Below are 13621 nucleotides of genomic sequence, written 5' to 3'. Positions count from 1 at the left end.
TTTGTGCTTGTTTTTATCCCCTGACTTCCCTTGGTGGAATCATCTACATCCCATCTCAGTTAATTGAATCTGAAGGGGTGTGTGTGTGTGTACACCAACACAGCCATCCTAAACCTCAGCTTTTATAGCGACTCCTCACTGTCTCCTATTGTTGATAATCTCATTACAGGAAGAACTGACAGTCTCAGGCACAGGCCACTGCTTCATTCACGTCTCACACTGTGGCTTTCAGATGGCACAGAATTCACTAGCAGCCAGGGGATGGTGCTGCATCCCGCCAAATCACTCTAGATAGTTCTGGGCTGTTTCTCCCTACACATACCATGGTAGAGCATTTCGTCTCCCCACCACCTACTCCTTCTATAACAAGAGCTTAACCCCAAAACACTACTGATACTTAGGAGGAATTTTGTACACGAAGAATCAGTTTTTAGCACACCATCCAGAATCTGCCCTTCCACCTGAGCTGGCAGCTGGATCTTGCCTTCACTGTTTATGCCTGCACATTTCTCTTGTGTTTCAAGTACTGAATTCTTCTTGTGATTAAGGTGCAATCTCTGTTTTGCTAGGACAAAAATTCATGATAGTTGCTGGCTTTGCTTGATACTGACCTCTGAAATTTAGTGCTCAAATGAGGTGTGTTTCCACATGTCCTCTCATGCCTTGGATGGAGTGACAGCTCTGTTACTGTACAAAATGGAACAATTGCTCACTGAAGCAAGTAGGTCCAGCTGCCTGTTCACAGTTCAGCTTGTAATAAAAAACCACCCTTTGACCCATTTTTTTTTAATCACTAAACCTCAGCTGATCCAGATGCACATAAGGAGAGCCCGGTAGGGTTTAGTTCCAAGTCACACCGACCCCTCCTGGGCAAGGGAAGGAGTGACACTGACTGGTACCAGCACAGAGGCTCCTTGGCAGTGAAAGGAAATGAGTGGTCTTGCCAGTCCTCCCTGTCAGGTAGGAATTTCTGCTTTGAACAGCATTGCTAAAGGAGCTAGGTGCAGGAGTCCAAGCCAGCTAGGTCCCCTCTGCCAAGTGGTACGTTCCAGATGACTTTGATTAAGGCAAGACCTGAGAAATGAGAGACAGTTGGAGAAGCGTAACTCCAAGGCTGGGCACAAAGCATTTGTTTCTTCTCCCCCTACAAAAAAAAAAAAAGTGCAGGCAGCTGCTCATTGTTGCTATAAATAAAATAGCTCTGACATCTCAGCTACTTTTAACCTTGGATGGAGATAGCTGCATTAGCAGCTTTTGTAACAGAACAAAGGCCAGGGCTTTCACAATGGCCATTGTCTAGTGAGGCCAGCCCAGGCACCCGAAGAGTCAGAAGTGAACTGATTCCTGATTCCACAGGAACTCCCTTTAAAGCCTCCACTTGGCATTGTTTACAGGCATTTCTAAATCTGAGCATTTGAGTTACTCAAATGCTGTTTGCAGGCTGTGAAACATTAGCCTGTCATTAAGGCTAAGATTTTGTCATGGTTATTTTTTAGTAAAAGTCATGGTCAGGTCACGGGCAATAAACAAAAATTCACACAAGCCGTGACCTGTCTGACTTTTGCTGCTGCAGCTCCATGGTTTCCCCCACCACCTGGTTCCCCCTCTGCCCATGGCCACTGGAAGCTGCAGGGTGACTATATTTCCCAAAGAAAAAATGGGACACCCCCAGCCACTTGACCGAGGTGTCCCCCTGTCGCCGGAACCCTGAGGTGGGCCCCACTGACTGTCAGCTAGAGTCCTGCAGCCCCTGAGGCTGAAGCAGAGAATGTCATGGAGGTCTCTGGACTTCATGGATGTGACTTCCATGACCTCCGTGACATAAACATAGCCTACCTGTATCTGTGCAGGTAGAGGACAAATGCCTGAAGCAAAAGCTTTGCCTTCCATACCAGATGCTTAAATGAAAATAGAAGACTACAAATCCCAGACCTTGGTCAAAATATTCTGCTGAAATTTCGACGTGATAGGGAGTTTTCTGGCCTGCTGTGCCATATGGAAAAAGGTGAGTTTAGTTTGGTCTCTGACCTTGTGTGACTCCATTCCAAGGTCAGTGCCTCAGCTTTGGAGGTCAAGTTGCAACAGATATTTAAGCAGGCAGTACACCTGTACATACCCGGTTCAGGTTACAGGACTTTGCTCTCATGTCCACGGGAAGCAGAGCTGTCTTTCTATAGCAGATCACACCTACCATCCCATCTGGCAGGAGGAAAGAGGAGCCTGTGTCTACTCTTTAAAATGCAGTTTTGCAAGATTGGTCAGTTACAAATGCTTTTCATTCACGCAGAACAGGATTTTGACTGTTTCCAGCTAGGAAACAGGAATTCATGCACTAGATTGAATTTTTAAATTCCAGGATAGGGCATAATTACTTAGCAATTACACAATTCAGTAGATGGCCTCTTGCACTGACAGCAAGTTCCTCTAGAAGTTATCACCAATGCCAAAGGAAGTAAATGATCAGGGCACATGTTGCTAATACTATTTTAATTTCACATAGTGGTTGCACAAATATGCGTGACAGTAACAAAATATGACAAGGGTGAAGTCGTCAGCTGCTCCCCTCTGGAGTCCTTAACTCCAATGCAGTTTAAGACTTACCTACCACACCAAGAGAACTTAATCTTACACCCAATGGAGATATGTTCACACTGGAGAAGAACCTGTATGCAAGTTGAGCAAGAAGTGCGTGGCACCAACAGGAAATTTAGACCGATTCCCACTGAGCTCAGGAAGAAAGCAGCAGGACAGCACTGCAGTCTAAGAACAGAGCATTGGTGCTCAAGATAGATCATCATAAACACCGTCACAACTGGCACCCTTCACCAAGAAGCAACTGGTGATGCACAGGAAGTCAAATACCCCATTGCTCACCAAAGCCATCCCTTCATCAGACTGCAAGGTCACATGGGCACTGCTGCTGCGTATATAAGTAGTGTGAATTGCCATGGCTTCCATGGCAAAATGTTAGGTCCCCTCCCCACTTGATCCAAACTCCTAAAAGGAGCCACTTTAGTAGGAAAGAGCGCAAAAGCATTTGAAATTCTCATCTTTTAATGGGCAATGATAACTTTGGGCTGGTTCTGTGTATACAATTAAACAATATACTTAAAGGTTTTCCCTCCCCAAAAAACAAAACAAAAAACCTTTCACACCCCCTTTATATAGTTTTCTTCCATCAACGTTCCACTGCTGGATTTGGCTCCCACAGCCTAGCATACAGCTCTCAAGTCACTGCAGATCCACATCTTAAGAGTAATGAAGAACTGAAAAACTTTGGTGCACCAGTGATGTGTTATTTTAAAAATAACAACTCTATTAAACCAAATGCCTTCCCAGTCTCCACTGCTTCTCAGAGGGAAAAAAACGTTACTGTGGGAGTCTGAATACACTTGTCTTTGTGGGTTTCTCTTTTCCCTACTGAAGTCATACAACGTAGAGTTCATAGATCTTCTTTACACAGTACACCAGGGCAGCGAGTGCTATCGTGTTATGCAGTCTCTTTCTGTGCAGGTCATCCTTTCTCACCAGCACCACAGGAGTGGAGGAAGTGAGCGTATGCAGGGGCAGGCGGGAAAGTTTATAGGCATCATACTCCACTTGGTACTTGCAGCAGGGGTCAAACTGCCAGGAGATACCGTAGAGGGTGCAGCAAGCCATGCTCAGCACGCCAGCAGGCAGGGAGATGTAATGGGAATAATCTACTGGAAGTGCCAGAGGGGTGAAGAGACAAGCAGTGCCTGCTAGGACGGCGGTCTTGTGCAGGCAGTTCCCAACTGTGATCCAGCGAGCGGTCTCGTCACCGATGCGAGTGGGCTCTATCACTATATATTTGTACTGTGCTTCCAGGGCCTGCTCCAGCTCGTACTCAAACTGGTCCTGAGCATTCTCCCCATTGTAGATTTCATGCACAATGTAACACTCCGTGGAGGACAAGATGATCCTGTTAAGGAAACACAGAATTAAGCTACAGAGCACAGAGACAACCCTTCCTCTACATTAACCCAGTTAGCTTGGAGTATGAGAGATTGACAACTGAAACCAGGTCAGCACCTTACGGTCACCTGATCGCTGCTTTTCCCTCAACAAAGTAGTATTTTTTCTAATCAAAACTCTCTTGAACAATCAGCTGCTCTCAAATGAAACTTAGAAAAGCTCTTTCATTTCGGCTTAACTATGCATTTTACATACAAGTGAACTTTACTTTCCTCACGCTGGGGAATTAAGAACTTTTCAAGAAAACAAGATCTTGCAATTGGTTGAATCCTCCTGAAACAGATTCCCCACTTGACTTCTGCCATCAGTGACATCACAGTCAGCTGCTGCGGAGATGGTGTCAATCAGCATTTAATCTGTAATGAAAGAGGTGCTGGGGCTCAAGCAATTTTTTTTTTATATTCATAACTGATGCAGCAAGCCCAGAGGTGCTGGGGCTATGAACTGCCAAGCCTAGATCTCAGGGATCAGCCCTGGCAAAAATTAAGCACTGGTGTCAATGTCACAAAGAGGAGACTGTGTCAGATGATGGAATGAGCCACCAACAGAACAAAAAACAAACAAACTATGGATACGAATACAAGTTGTCCCCTCAACGAAGGTGTTGCAAATTTTCAATGAGACATGCGTTTTGGCCACGCTCTTTCCTGGCACAGATCAGAACCACCTATGCTAATCCCCACATTTCCAGATCCCACACCTCAACCATGTTAGTTCTACAACCAAGAGCTATGCAACCTATATTCCAGCTTGCTATAAGACTGGCTAATTTGTGGGATCCAGCCTGTGGTGATAAGAAACGACACAAACGTGTAGCTACAGCGAGAGGTGACAGCGGAGCAGCAATCAGAATTTGTTAGCACATTTGGTTCCTTCCTCTCACCACACTGGAAGGCAACAGGGGAAAGAGGCGGGTTTTACTGCAACATTGGTTAAATGCTAAGAAACCGCTGCTCGCATTACCCTGGAGCAGTCTCCCTACTCCTGCCACCGGACTGTACTAGGGAAGTTCTGTACACAGACTGCATGTATCATGCAAGATCTTTGCATGCCTTTGGTAAAACAGCTGTTGGTAGTTTCCAGCTTCCTGCCCATCAGCAGCATCTTGTCCTTTATCTTGTTACTCCAAAGTCCACAGATATGTTTGCTTATCTGTGCAGTAGCCTCACATCTGTTCTGCGCCCTCAATGAGAAAGGAGAACAAAGCAAATGGCGTTGTCTGTTACACTGGGTGGGTTTTGCTTCATTAAAAGAAACTGATTTTAATATGTTCTCTTAGAGCCTCCCGTGTCCCGAGCACATGGGCTCCCAAGGATATAGTGATTTGGCAAATTCCTTTAGCACAGCAAGAGCAACCAGTACACAACTTTGCCCTACTCGCAGCAGACATCGTTCCTGATGGCACTTGGGCTCACTTGGTATTAGTGATTTGGCAACGGAGAACTCTGCAATGGAGACTGAAACTAACTCTTCTTTCTTGCTCCATTAGTATAAAGACACTAGTGTGTTGGCACTGGAAATGGCAAAGGAAGAGAAGATGCATGTTTGCAAGCTGCTGTAGTGCCAGACATTACCCTTTAAATTCAGTTTGAGTCACACTGTGAAGGGTATTGTGCAGCAGCCACCTGTAATCAAGAATATTGTTAAATTACAGGCTGTTGCCTGAAGTAGCTTGTTTACAGTGAATGGTGACAACAATACCAAGCAGCAGGAGCTAAGACTTACCAGCCTCCTTCTTCAGGACCGAAGAGCTGTTTCTATAAGAGTCTGGTTGGCAAGCAAGGTTTTCCTTGTAAGCCAGCCATTGGGCATTCTCTGGTTACATTACATTTGCCTTGAATGCGTCTGCATTTAGAAGAAGAGATTCTGCCAGTGCTGCCTAGGACAAGGACTGGTTTGCAACCTCCTATGAGATTCTATTTATTTGGTGAAGGAAACAAAACATTTCACTGTGAAGCTTAAGATTTCTTTTCCCCAAAAAAGTACGTTCTCTAGCAGATTAACCCCTTCAGTTTGTCCACTGCTCAACCTTGGAGGTGCAAGCTTTTAAAGGAAAGCATTTTTGCTAATTTAAAGGGATCGTGTCTAGTAAAAGTACAATATTTGTTATAAAACATATTGAAATATGTATTTGTTTTACATTTCAGAGAGACGTATCTAAAGTTTAAACGCCAAACAGAATTGGGTTAGCATGACAGCACCAGGAAAAGAACTCGAGCAACCTAGTTTCACTGCGCAAATAGAGTCAAATGTAGTCATGGCATATAGGGTGAAGTTAAATCTTTTCACCAATGGTTTCCCCCTCGAGTAAGTACTGAAGATGTCTTAAGTGCTAGTGTAGGACAGTAGAATTTCAGATCCAGTTCAGATTGCATCAGGGATGGGATGGGGTATTTACCAGAGGTAGTTTTTACCTGGCAAAAATCATGTTTTTTATCACCCCGGAAAAAACGAGTTATTCACAGTTTAAGGCATTTTCTATTCTGAAAACTGTTTAGTTAATGCACATCACATTACACTTAGTTTTAGTTACATATTCAAATTGTGGTTACACAAGGGAGTGGATTAATCAATTAGTTTAGGTTTGTACAAATGAAGTAAAACTACAGTGGGGGTAATACTAATATATTTAATTAGAATACTGAACAGTGGAATGCCTATGCATTTTGGTTTGGTATGTTCTCAAGCCAGTTATGCATGTCATGGCTCATTTCTGTTTTCAATACTCTATAAACAAAAGTCAAAACCATTTGATTATAGGAGAATGACAATGCAGCTGGTAGGCTTGAAGCGTTAAGCAGTCAGAGGCACACACACCTGCAGACTACTAGGTCCTTCTGGCCATGCAGCATTCTGTAGCAGAAGACCGCCTCTGATGTTGTGGATAGATGCACCCATTCCCCAGTTCTGAATGGATGTATCCAAAGCTTGACAAGGATTCGTTCTATGCTTGCTGAACTAGCCGGACATGGATGCAATTATTTTTCCTGGTTTAAACCATATGTACACCTGTATTTACCAGCACCCTGTCCTAAACTAATTTTTTTCTGGGAAATTGCTAACCCTGGAAGGCACACTTGAGACCCAGGCTTTGTGAAACAACAGCAAGTGGTTTCACCCAGTTGGTGCTAATACTTAATTAGTTCAATCCAGCTTCAAGGGGAACTGATGCTGAAGCCATTTTCAGCAATGGTTCAGCTTCCTAGCTAAAAACAAGGCTCAAGTGTCTTACATCAGAAATGCCATGTCAACCAAGTGAAGTTATGGGAAACATTTAGGTTGAGAGAAGAATCCTACCCACTGTTAAACTTCCTATAATTTTGTGGGTTGCTCAAATTAGGTCTGGCAATTTAAGAGGAACAGGCCCATTCTCAGACTGAAACACACCAACCCAGCTCAGACCCCAATACTCTCAGGCTTCAAGTGATTTCTTCCCTCTAGAATCCTTCTGGTCCTTGAAGGATCTTTGAATATCCCTCCTGTCCCCTGCCTTCCTTTCCCCACACTTTATATACTCTCATAGACCCACTTGGTCAGTAGCCTTCCGGTCAAGGAAAATAGGACAGGAACACATTAAACATTAACCATGGACTGAAATTACTATCGGAAAATAAGTTTATTCAAGCCTTCCTCTCTCTTCAGAAACTTTATCCATTCTTGGGCTCTAGGCTTTTAGGTGTGAAATCAAAACACGATGCATAGGAGCAAAAATAAGCTCAATAAAACTGTTCAGTATAAAAGTCACGAAGCAAAACAGAATGGGACGTGCACCCTCGAAAGCATCTGGCTCTAGGCGGTATGCTCTTGTAGCTCCAAGCACAGCAGCTGCTGATCCCTTGACCAAATAATCCCTGCTAGAGCAATTTATTCTTCCATCAGACAGTGCCCAAGATGCAACTGTTCATCTTGGCAATGGATTAGATAATCCCCCCAAAAAAGGAGGGGGAGGAGATGAGCTACTCAAACAATAGCAGGTGTCAGGAGACAGTGAAGTGAGCAAAAATTACATATGAGGTAAATGCAAGATAAATATTATACTAAAGTTCAGGCATGTGGGAAGTTAAATTGGGTGTGCGTCATTCCCACATGTGAGGCTGGCTGCAACAGGTGGAAAGCCTGGGGAAAACCATCGTACACAAAAGAAGAAAAATCCATAGTGTGTGTAGTGTCCCCCCATAGGAGAGAACTCTGTCTACAAGACTTACCAGAACTTGTTGACATGCAAAACAAGAAAGGGGTTCTTGCCCTCAGAGACCTCAAGTACAAAGACTAACAAAACTAATTTTCCATGACATAGGGCCTTTCATTTGAACAATACAGCACATACTGGAGCCTGTGCAGTATGCTTTTTGGAACTCGCCACCAACCCTGGAAAAAAACACGGCCAGGGTTTAAGCATGGTCAGTGCTGTGCTTGTATGGACCTAGGTGGGAGCATTGATAACTCAGTTATTCTCGATTCTCCTTAAAAGTGCGATAAGTAACCAATGTCAGAGGAGATCCATGTTCAGAAAGCATGTAATGATGCCTCACAGCCAAAGGCTGGATGTGCTAGTTATGCTTAAAAGCAGGTATTAAACTAGGCAACGTTAAATGATTTCCTAGTGGAAAGCATCTCCACTCCTGATAAGAAGTATCCACAAATCGTGCACAGTTAACGATTCCTTTGTTGCATTTATTGTTCAAGTTTCTGAACCCCTTTTATATATGATGTGGAAGTCCCAGGTTAGCTTTTTGAAAGATGATACAATTATTGTTCATGGACAACTGAATGGTGGAACCACAGGTATTCTAAGAGAGGTTTCTTGACTGTAGGTAAACAGTACTAGGCAGAAATTCATGAGAACTGCAAATGCAAAGAGACCTGTTTGAGTGGTGATTGAAAAAGATGGGCTTCCTCTCGTGTGATAATGCTTGTGATTTGCAAAACTTGCATCACATGCAACATGCACAAAAGAAATGAGTACGCCAGTGCAACTAAGGACTGAAGACTGGTGTGCGGATGAATTCCAATAGAGCCACATCACAGAAGGCCAAAAGCATACAGTGTCTGACATCCTTAGAGTCCCAACCAAACCTGAATAAGTCAGTACTGTGTGGACAGGCCAGACTCAAAATCATCAATGCACTAACCTTTTATTTCTAGATCTGGGTTCAAGTCTTGTTACTTTCAAGATGAAAAATGAGTTGTGGTCTCACTTTAATCCCTAGTGGAAAAATTCCACATCACAAAACCATCATACAATTTGACAAGCTTGTCCATTTCAGCTCAGGAAAGGTCCAGGACTGCAATGACAGGGGTACTCCACATGAGAATTGAGGTCTGATGACAAGCTTTCCCCACAGCACCGTCCCACATTCTAGCATTCTTGACCCATTACTATCAGTATCTTAGTACAGAGACAATGTCTTCAACCACAACCTTCGGAGAACAATAATCAATATGGTCAGAACAAAGAGGACAAGAAGCAACAGCACACAGGCAAAGCAAATTTCCATTCAAGAGATGCAACTTAAATGCAATAAGATTATAGCCAAATAAGGAATTCTATATAGTTCTCTTTGGAAAGAGGATTGCGGGGAGAGAGGGGAGAATAGATCAGGGAAAATGAGCCTGAGACCCTGAGAGCTGCACCAGTGATAGAAGAAGACAGCACCCACCACCGAAAACATTGCAATACCATTAAAGAGACCACACTGAGCAGGAGAAGCACCACTTTTAGTTTAACAAAAGAATTAGCTAGACTAATGGAAGCAGATCAATCACTGCTCCAAGCAAACGGATTACTGGAAATCCAAGCGGTACAGGTAGTGAAAGGAAAGACCTTTAAGACAGCCCAGAAGCCAGTAAACACAGTTGGGATGAAATCAAAGCTGCATTATTGCATTGTTCTTTCTGAGCTGTATAAGTTTGTTAGACTGTTTCCCCAGGGAACAAGTGGCATTCTGTTTTGTGCTCTAGTGGTCATCGTGCAGAATTTTAGACAAGAACTCCAAGTGCACGCAGTAGCTGTTCTCCATTATAAATTGCTTTGGGCTACAGATTAGCAATTCCCTTTAGATACTCTGCATAAAGAGTCCCTTTGGAATGAGGGAGGGAAATCAGTATTCAGTGGGTTCTCTTTAGTTTGTTTTTCAGTATTTTGTTTAACCTTTAACCACCATCATAAAACCAGCCCAGAATCGACAGCTAATATACTGTTAGATCCTTAGCCATATGCCCCACGAATAAAGTATAATCTGGTAGTGACCAAAGAGACCTTCCAGGTATCAATCAGATCTTTTATGGAGGGATATGGTCTTTCTAGTTACAGCTGCCAGTCATTTTGTTACATTTGACTAACTTTCCTAACACTGGACAGTATTTTATTCACTAGCTATTCCCTTGAGATTACCCCTCAACAGACACTCCTTTTAGAGCTAAAAACTGAGCTAGAGAAATACCTTAAAACAGCTCTTTGATGAGAAAACTAGACCGGTGTGCTCAGTCAATAAGAATCTGTCTTTGAACAAGAATTATATTCACGAACATAAGAAAACTGTATTTGCTAAATATAACATATACACGTTGTCATCTGATGATAACTGAGCCATCACCATTGCCCTGCACACAAGCCGTGTTCCCAACACCACACAAGATAGGTAGGTGTGACTTGGGAAAAGACCCCAGCCAAGACTGCAGTGGATATCTCCAATTGCACAAGTGGGAGAATATCATCATTTGGCTAAGAAGATTTACACTAAAAGCAGGTCATCTTACCATACAAAGTTATTTGGAAGGGGAATTGTCTGACAACAAAAGTAGCCCGTTGCCAGGTTTGTGTTGGGAGGGAGTGTGTAGTAGTGGTTAGAGGTACTCTAGTCACAGATTGTCTTGCTGTGTCATCTCTGTGCCTATTTTCATGCCCAACCCCTCTCCCACTCATTTGTAAAAATTAGGATCATATTTAAACCTCAGAACAGGTCAGTGAGGCAAGTAACTTGTTTGTGTTTGTGAAGCACATCATCATCACCACCACCCCACCTAGGGCCGTCAGAGTCTTTAAATTGGGCCATAGAACAAAGGACAATTTTGCTACTCCATAAAAAGAGTGCTGCTTTCAAAGGCTGTTGGTTACACTAGCTAGCAGCAGGGTGGGAAGAAGGAAGGAGATGCCAACGGAAGGGACAACAGGATTGAGCCAGAAGTTTTAAGAAAGTAATGAATTATGCATACAATTTTTAAGGAAGTGCAACAAGATTTCTCTTTCCTTTCTTTAAAGTTAGGCTTCCAAAACTTCTACAGCTACTCCACAGAGAGTTCCACCGTATCCCAGTTGCTCATCCATCCTGACAGAGGCTGAAACACAGCTGGTGACCAAACATGCATTTTAGAAAGCTCTTTGTGAGCGCAGACACTACAAAAAGCCAACAGCAGCAACTGCCACCAGAGCAGCCAGGCCAAGTATACACTCTTCCCTTCCCCTAAAATTACTCCACAGCCTCCAAATCCAGGGAGCAAAACAGCAAAATCCTAAGGACACAAGCCACTCAACCAGCATTAAGCACTCTCCAAAGGGAGGTCACTCTGAAGGTCTTCTGTTGCCTCCACCGCTTTTCAACAGATTTTTAAGGAGCGTCCCAGTCTCCAGAATGCTCCTACCAATGAGCACGTCCACGAGTTTGGCCTAAGGGTTAAAGCTGCCTTTGGTAACGTGCAGATTTGCAGTGACCTTCCCCCTGATGCTGCCTCTCTCTCCCTTTCCCTCCTCGCCCCCAGCCAAGGCACTCCAGCTGGAGCCAGCTGCAGACTGCAACGCCTCGCTGCAGCTGGACTCTGCCCTGGATTTACCCACAGGCTTGGGACTATCACAGCTCTGTCCTTAGCTCACTCTGGTAGATGGTGGCTTTGATTCCTCCCATCACTGCCCTGTTCTCCTCTTTCCTCCCCCTCCCTCACAACAGGCCTCCCCATTTCCCCCACTGGCCTGTTTTTCCCCTCTCCTCCCTCCCGAGCCCCCTGACCTGCACCCCCTCACTCCAGCGGCCTCCCTTCTCCCCTCCCCCCTTCCTCCATGACCTGCACCCCCTCACTGTCTCCTTCTCCCCATCCCCCACTGGTCTCCCCCTTCCTCCATGACCTGCACCCCCTCACTCCACCGGCCTCCCTTCTCCCCTCCCCCCTTCCCACCCCCCACTGGTCTCCCCCTTCCTCCATGACCTGCACCCCCTCACTCCACCGGCCTCCCTTCTCCCCTCCCCCCTTTCCACCCCCACTGGTCTCCTCTCCCCCATGATCTGCACCCCCTCACTCCACCGTCCCCCCATCAGTGTCTCCCCCCCGTCCGTCCCGCTCACGGCGGGGAGGGGGCCCAGCCTCCGCCCAGCCCAGACCAAGCAGGACCCCGGGTCCACGCCCCATCGCCCCTGCTCAGGCCCCTTTGGGGCCCAGTCTGGCGGCGCCCCAGGGTCCCGCCCTGCCTGCTGCCCGCTCGGCCAGGCCTCACCTCTCCCTACCGCCGCTGCCACTGCTGCTGCTGCCGGGGCCAGCGCGCCTCCTTCCCCACGCCGCCATCTTGGAGACTCTCGGCTCGAGTCGCAAATGTCTCTCCGCCAAGAGGGCCCGGGCCCGCGCCCGAGCCTGCCGGGAAATGGAGTCCAGGTCGCGGGGCCGGAGACACTGAGGGAGGGCGGCCGCCGCCAGAGCGGCCTACAACCCCCACCATGCTCTGCGCCGCGCTGGGGCCCATGGGACATGTAGTCCTGCGGGCGGCAAGGCGGGGACGCTTCCCAGTTTGGGACGAGCCGGGTGGCGCTAGAGAGGCCCAGACCCTGCGCTCAACCCCATAGTCGGCTTGTCGTCTCAGGGAAACACCCAGGGGAGTGGTTGGGGAAATGGACTACAACTCCCACAAAGCACCGGGGCGGCCACGTGGGGCCGGATATGTGCTCTCAGAGCTGGGGGCAGGGGCAGAGAGCCCCTATAAAACCCCCCTCCCCCGCTTCTATAGTCTCTGTGGGAGACTGTCCTGGCCTCAAATAGGTCTGACCCCGCCCAGCCCCAATGGCGGGGTTGAGCTTTGGGTGGACTAGTGGGGACAGGCTGACCTGGCAGAGGGGCTGAACAAAGACAGTCCTGGGGAAGAGGTGGGCTCCTGTGCTGCTAGCTATTTAAAAATAAATACTAACCCAAGCCCTATTGATCCCCGTTGACCGACTGAGAATGGGTAGGGATGCTCCTGACTACAGCTCTAGCATGGTACCCTCCATGTCCCGCTAGGAAGGAACAGGAGCGGACAGCAGTGTGATGCATGCTGTAGATTACGAACCCCCAAGTAACCTGTAAATCGCGCAGGTGCTAGATTTCTTTAGCTCCAGCAAGCCTGGGCTTCTTCTACTGAGCTAAAGAGCTATCTCCTTCAGCCATAGGACTGTGGTATTGGGTTTATGTCAGCTGTAGGCTGGTAACCAAGAAGGGGTGACACATCACTCTCAGTTGGGCAGGTCTGAGATTCCATACAGCACAGGCAGGTCTATCCTGGGAAGAGTGAGTTTAAACCCACCCAAAACTAAAGACCTGCCCCATCAAGTGAGGAGGAGTAGCCACAGAGCCGAGGAAACAACTAAATTCTGCGGGACAATGAATG

At 46.2% G+C, this 13621-nt stretch overlaps 1 protein-coding gene and 1 long non-coding RNA gene across 2 annotated transcripts; both read right to left on the bottom strand.

The window, feature by feature from the left end:
* Window positions 1-3036: 3036 nt before the first annotated feature.
* On the bottom strand, window positions 3037-12887 carry TMEM11 (transmembrane protein 11). Its single transcript, XM_039493068.1, has 2 exons — window positions 12482-12887; window positions 3037-3943 (listed from the first exon to the last, which is right to left on the bottom strand). Exons 1-2 carry the CDS (start codon window positions 12547-12549, stop codon window positions 3427-3429), a joined length of 585 nt encoding a protein of 194 aa, XP_039349002.1. The 5' UTR covers window positions 12550-12887; the 3' UTR covers window positions 3037-3426.
* Window positions 4218-11880, bottom strand: LOC120373957. Its single transcript, XR_005585824.1, has 2 exons — window positions 11212-11880; window positions 4218-4352 (listed from the first exon to the last, which is right to left on the bottom strand). It is a non-coding gene; the product is annotated as an uncharacterized LOC120373957 (long non-coding RNA).
* Window positions 12888-13621: the final 734 nt, after the last annotated feature.

Source organism: Mauremys reevesii, linkage group 10, assembly GCF_016161935.1.
Source record: "Mauremys reevesii isolate NIE-2019 linkage group 10, ASM1616193v1, whole genome shotgun sequence".
Classification (NCBI taxonomy): Eukaryota; Metazoa; Chordata; order Testudines; family Geoemydidae; genus Mauremys; species Mauremys reevesii.
This window is presented reverse-complemented; position numbering and strand designations above follow the sequence as displayed.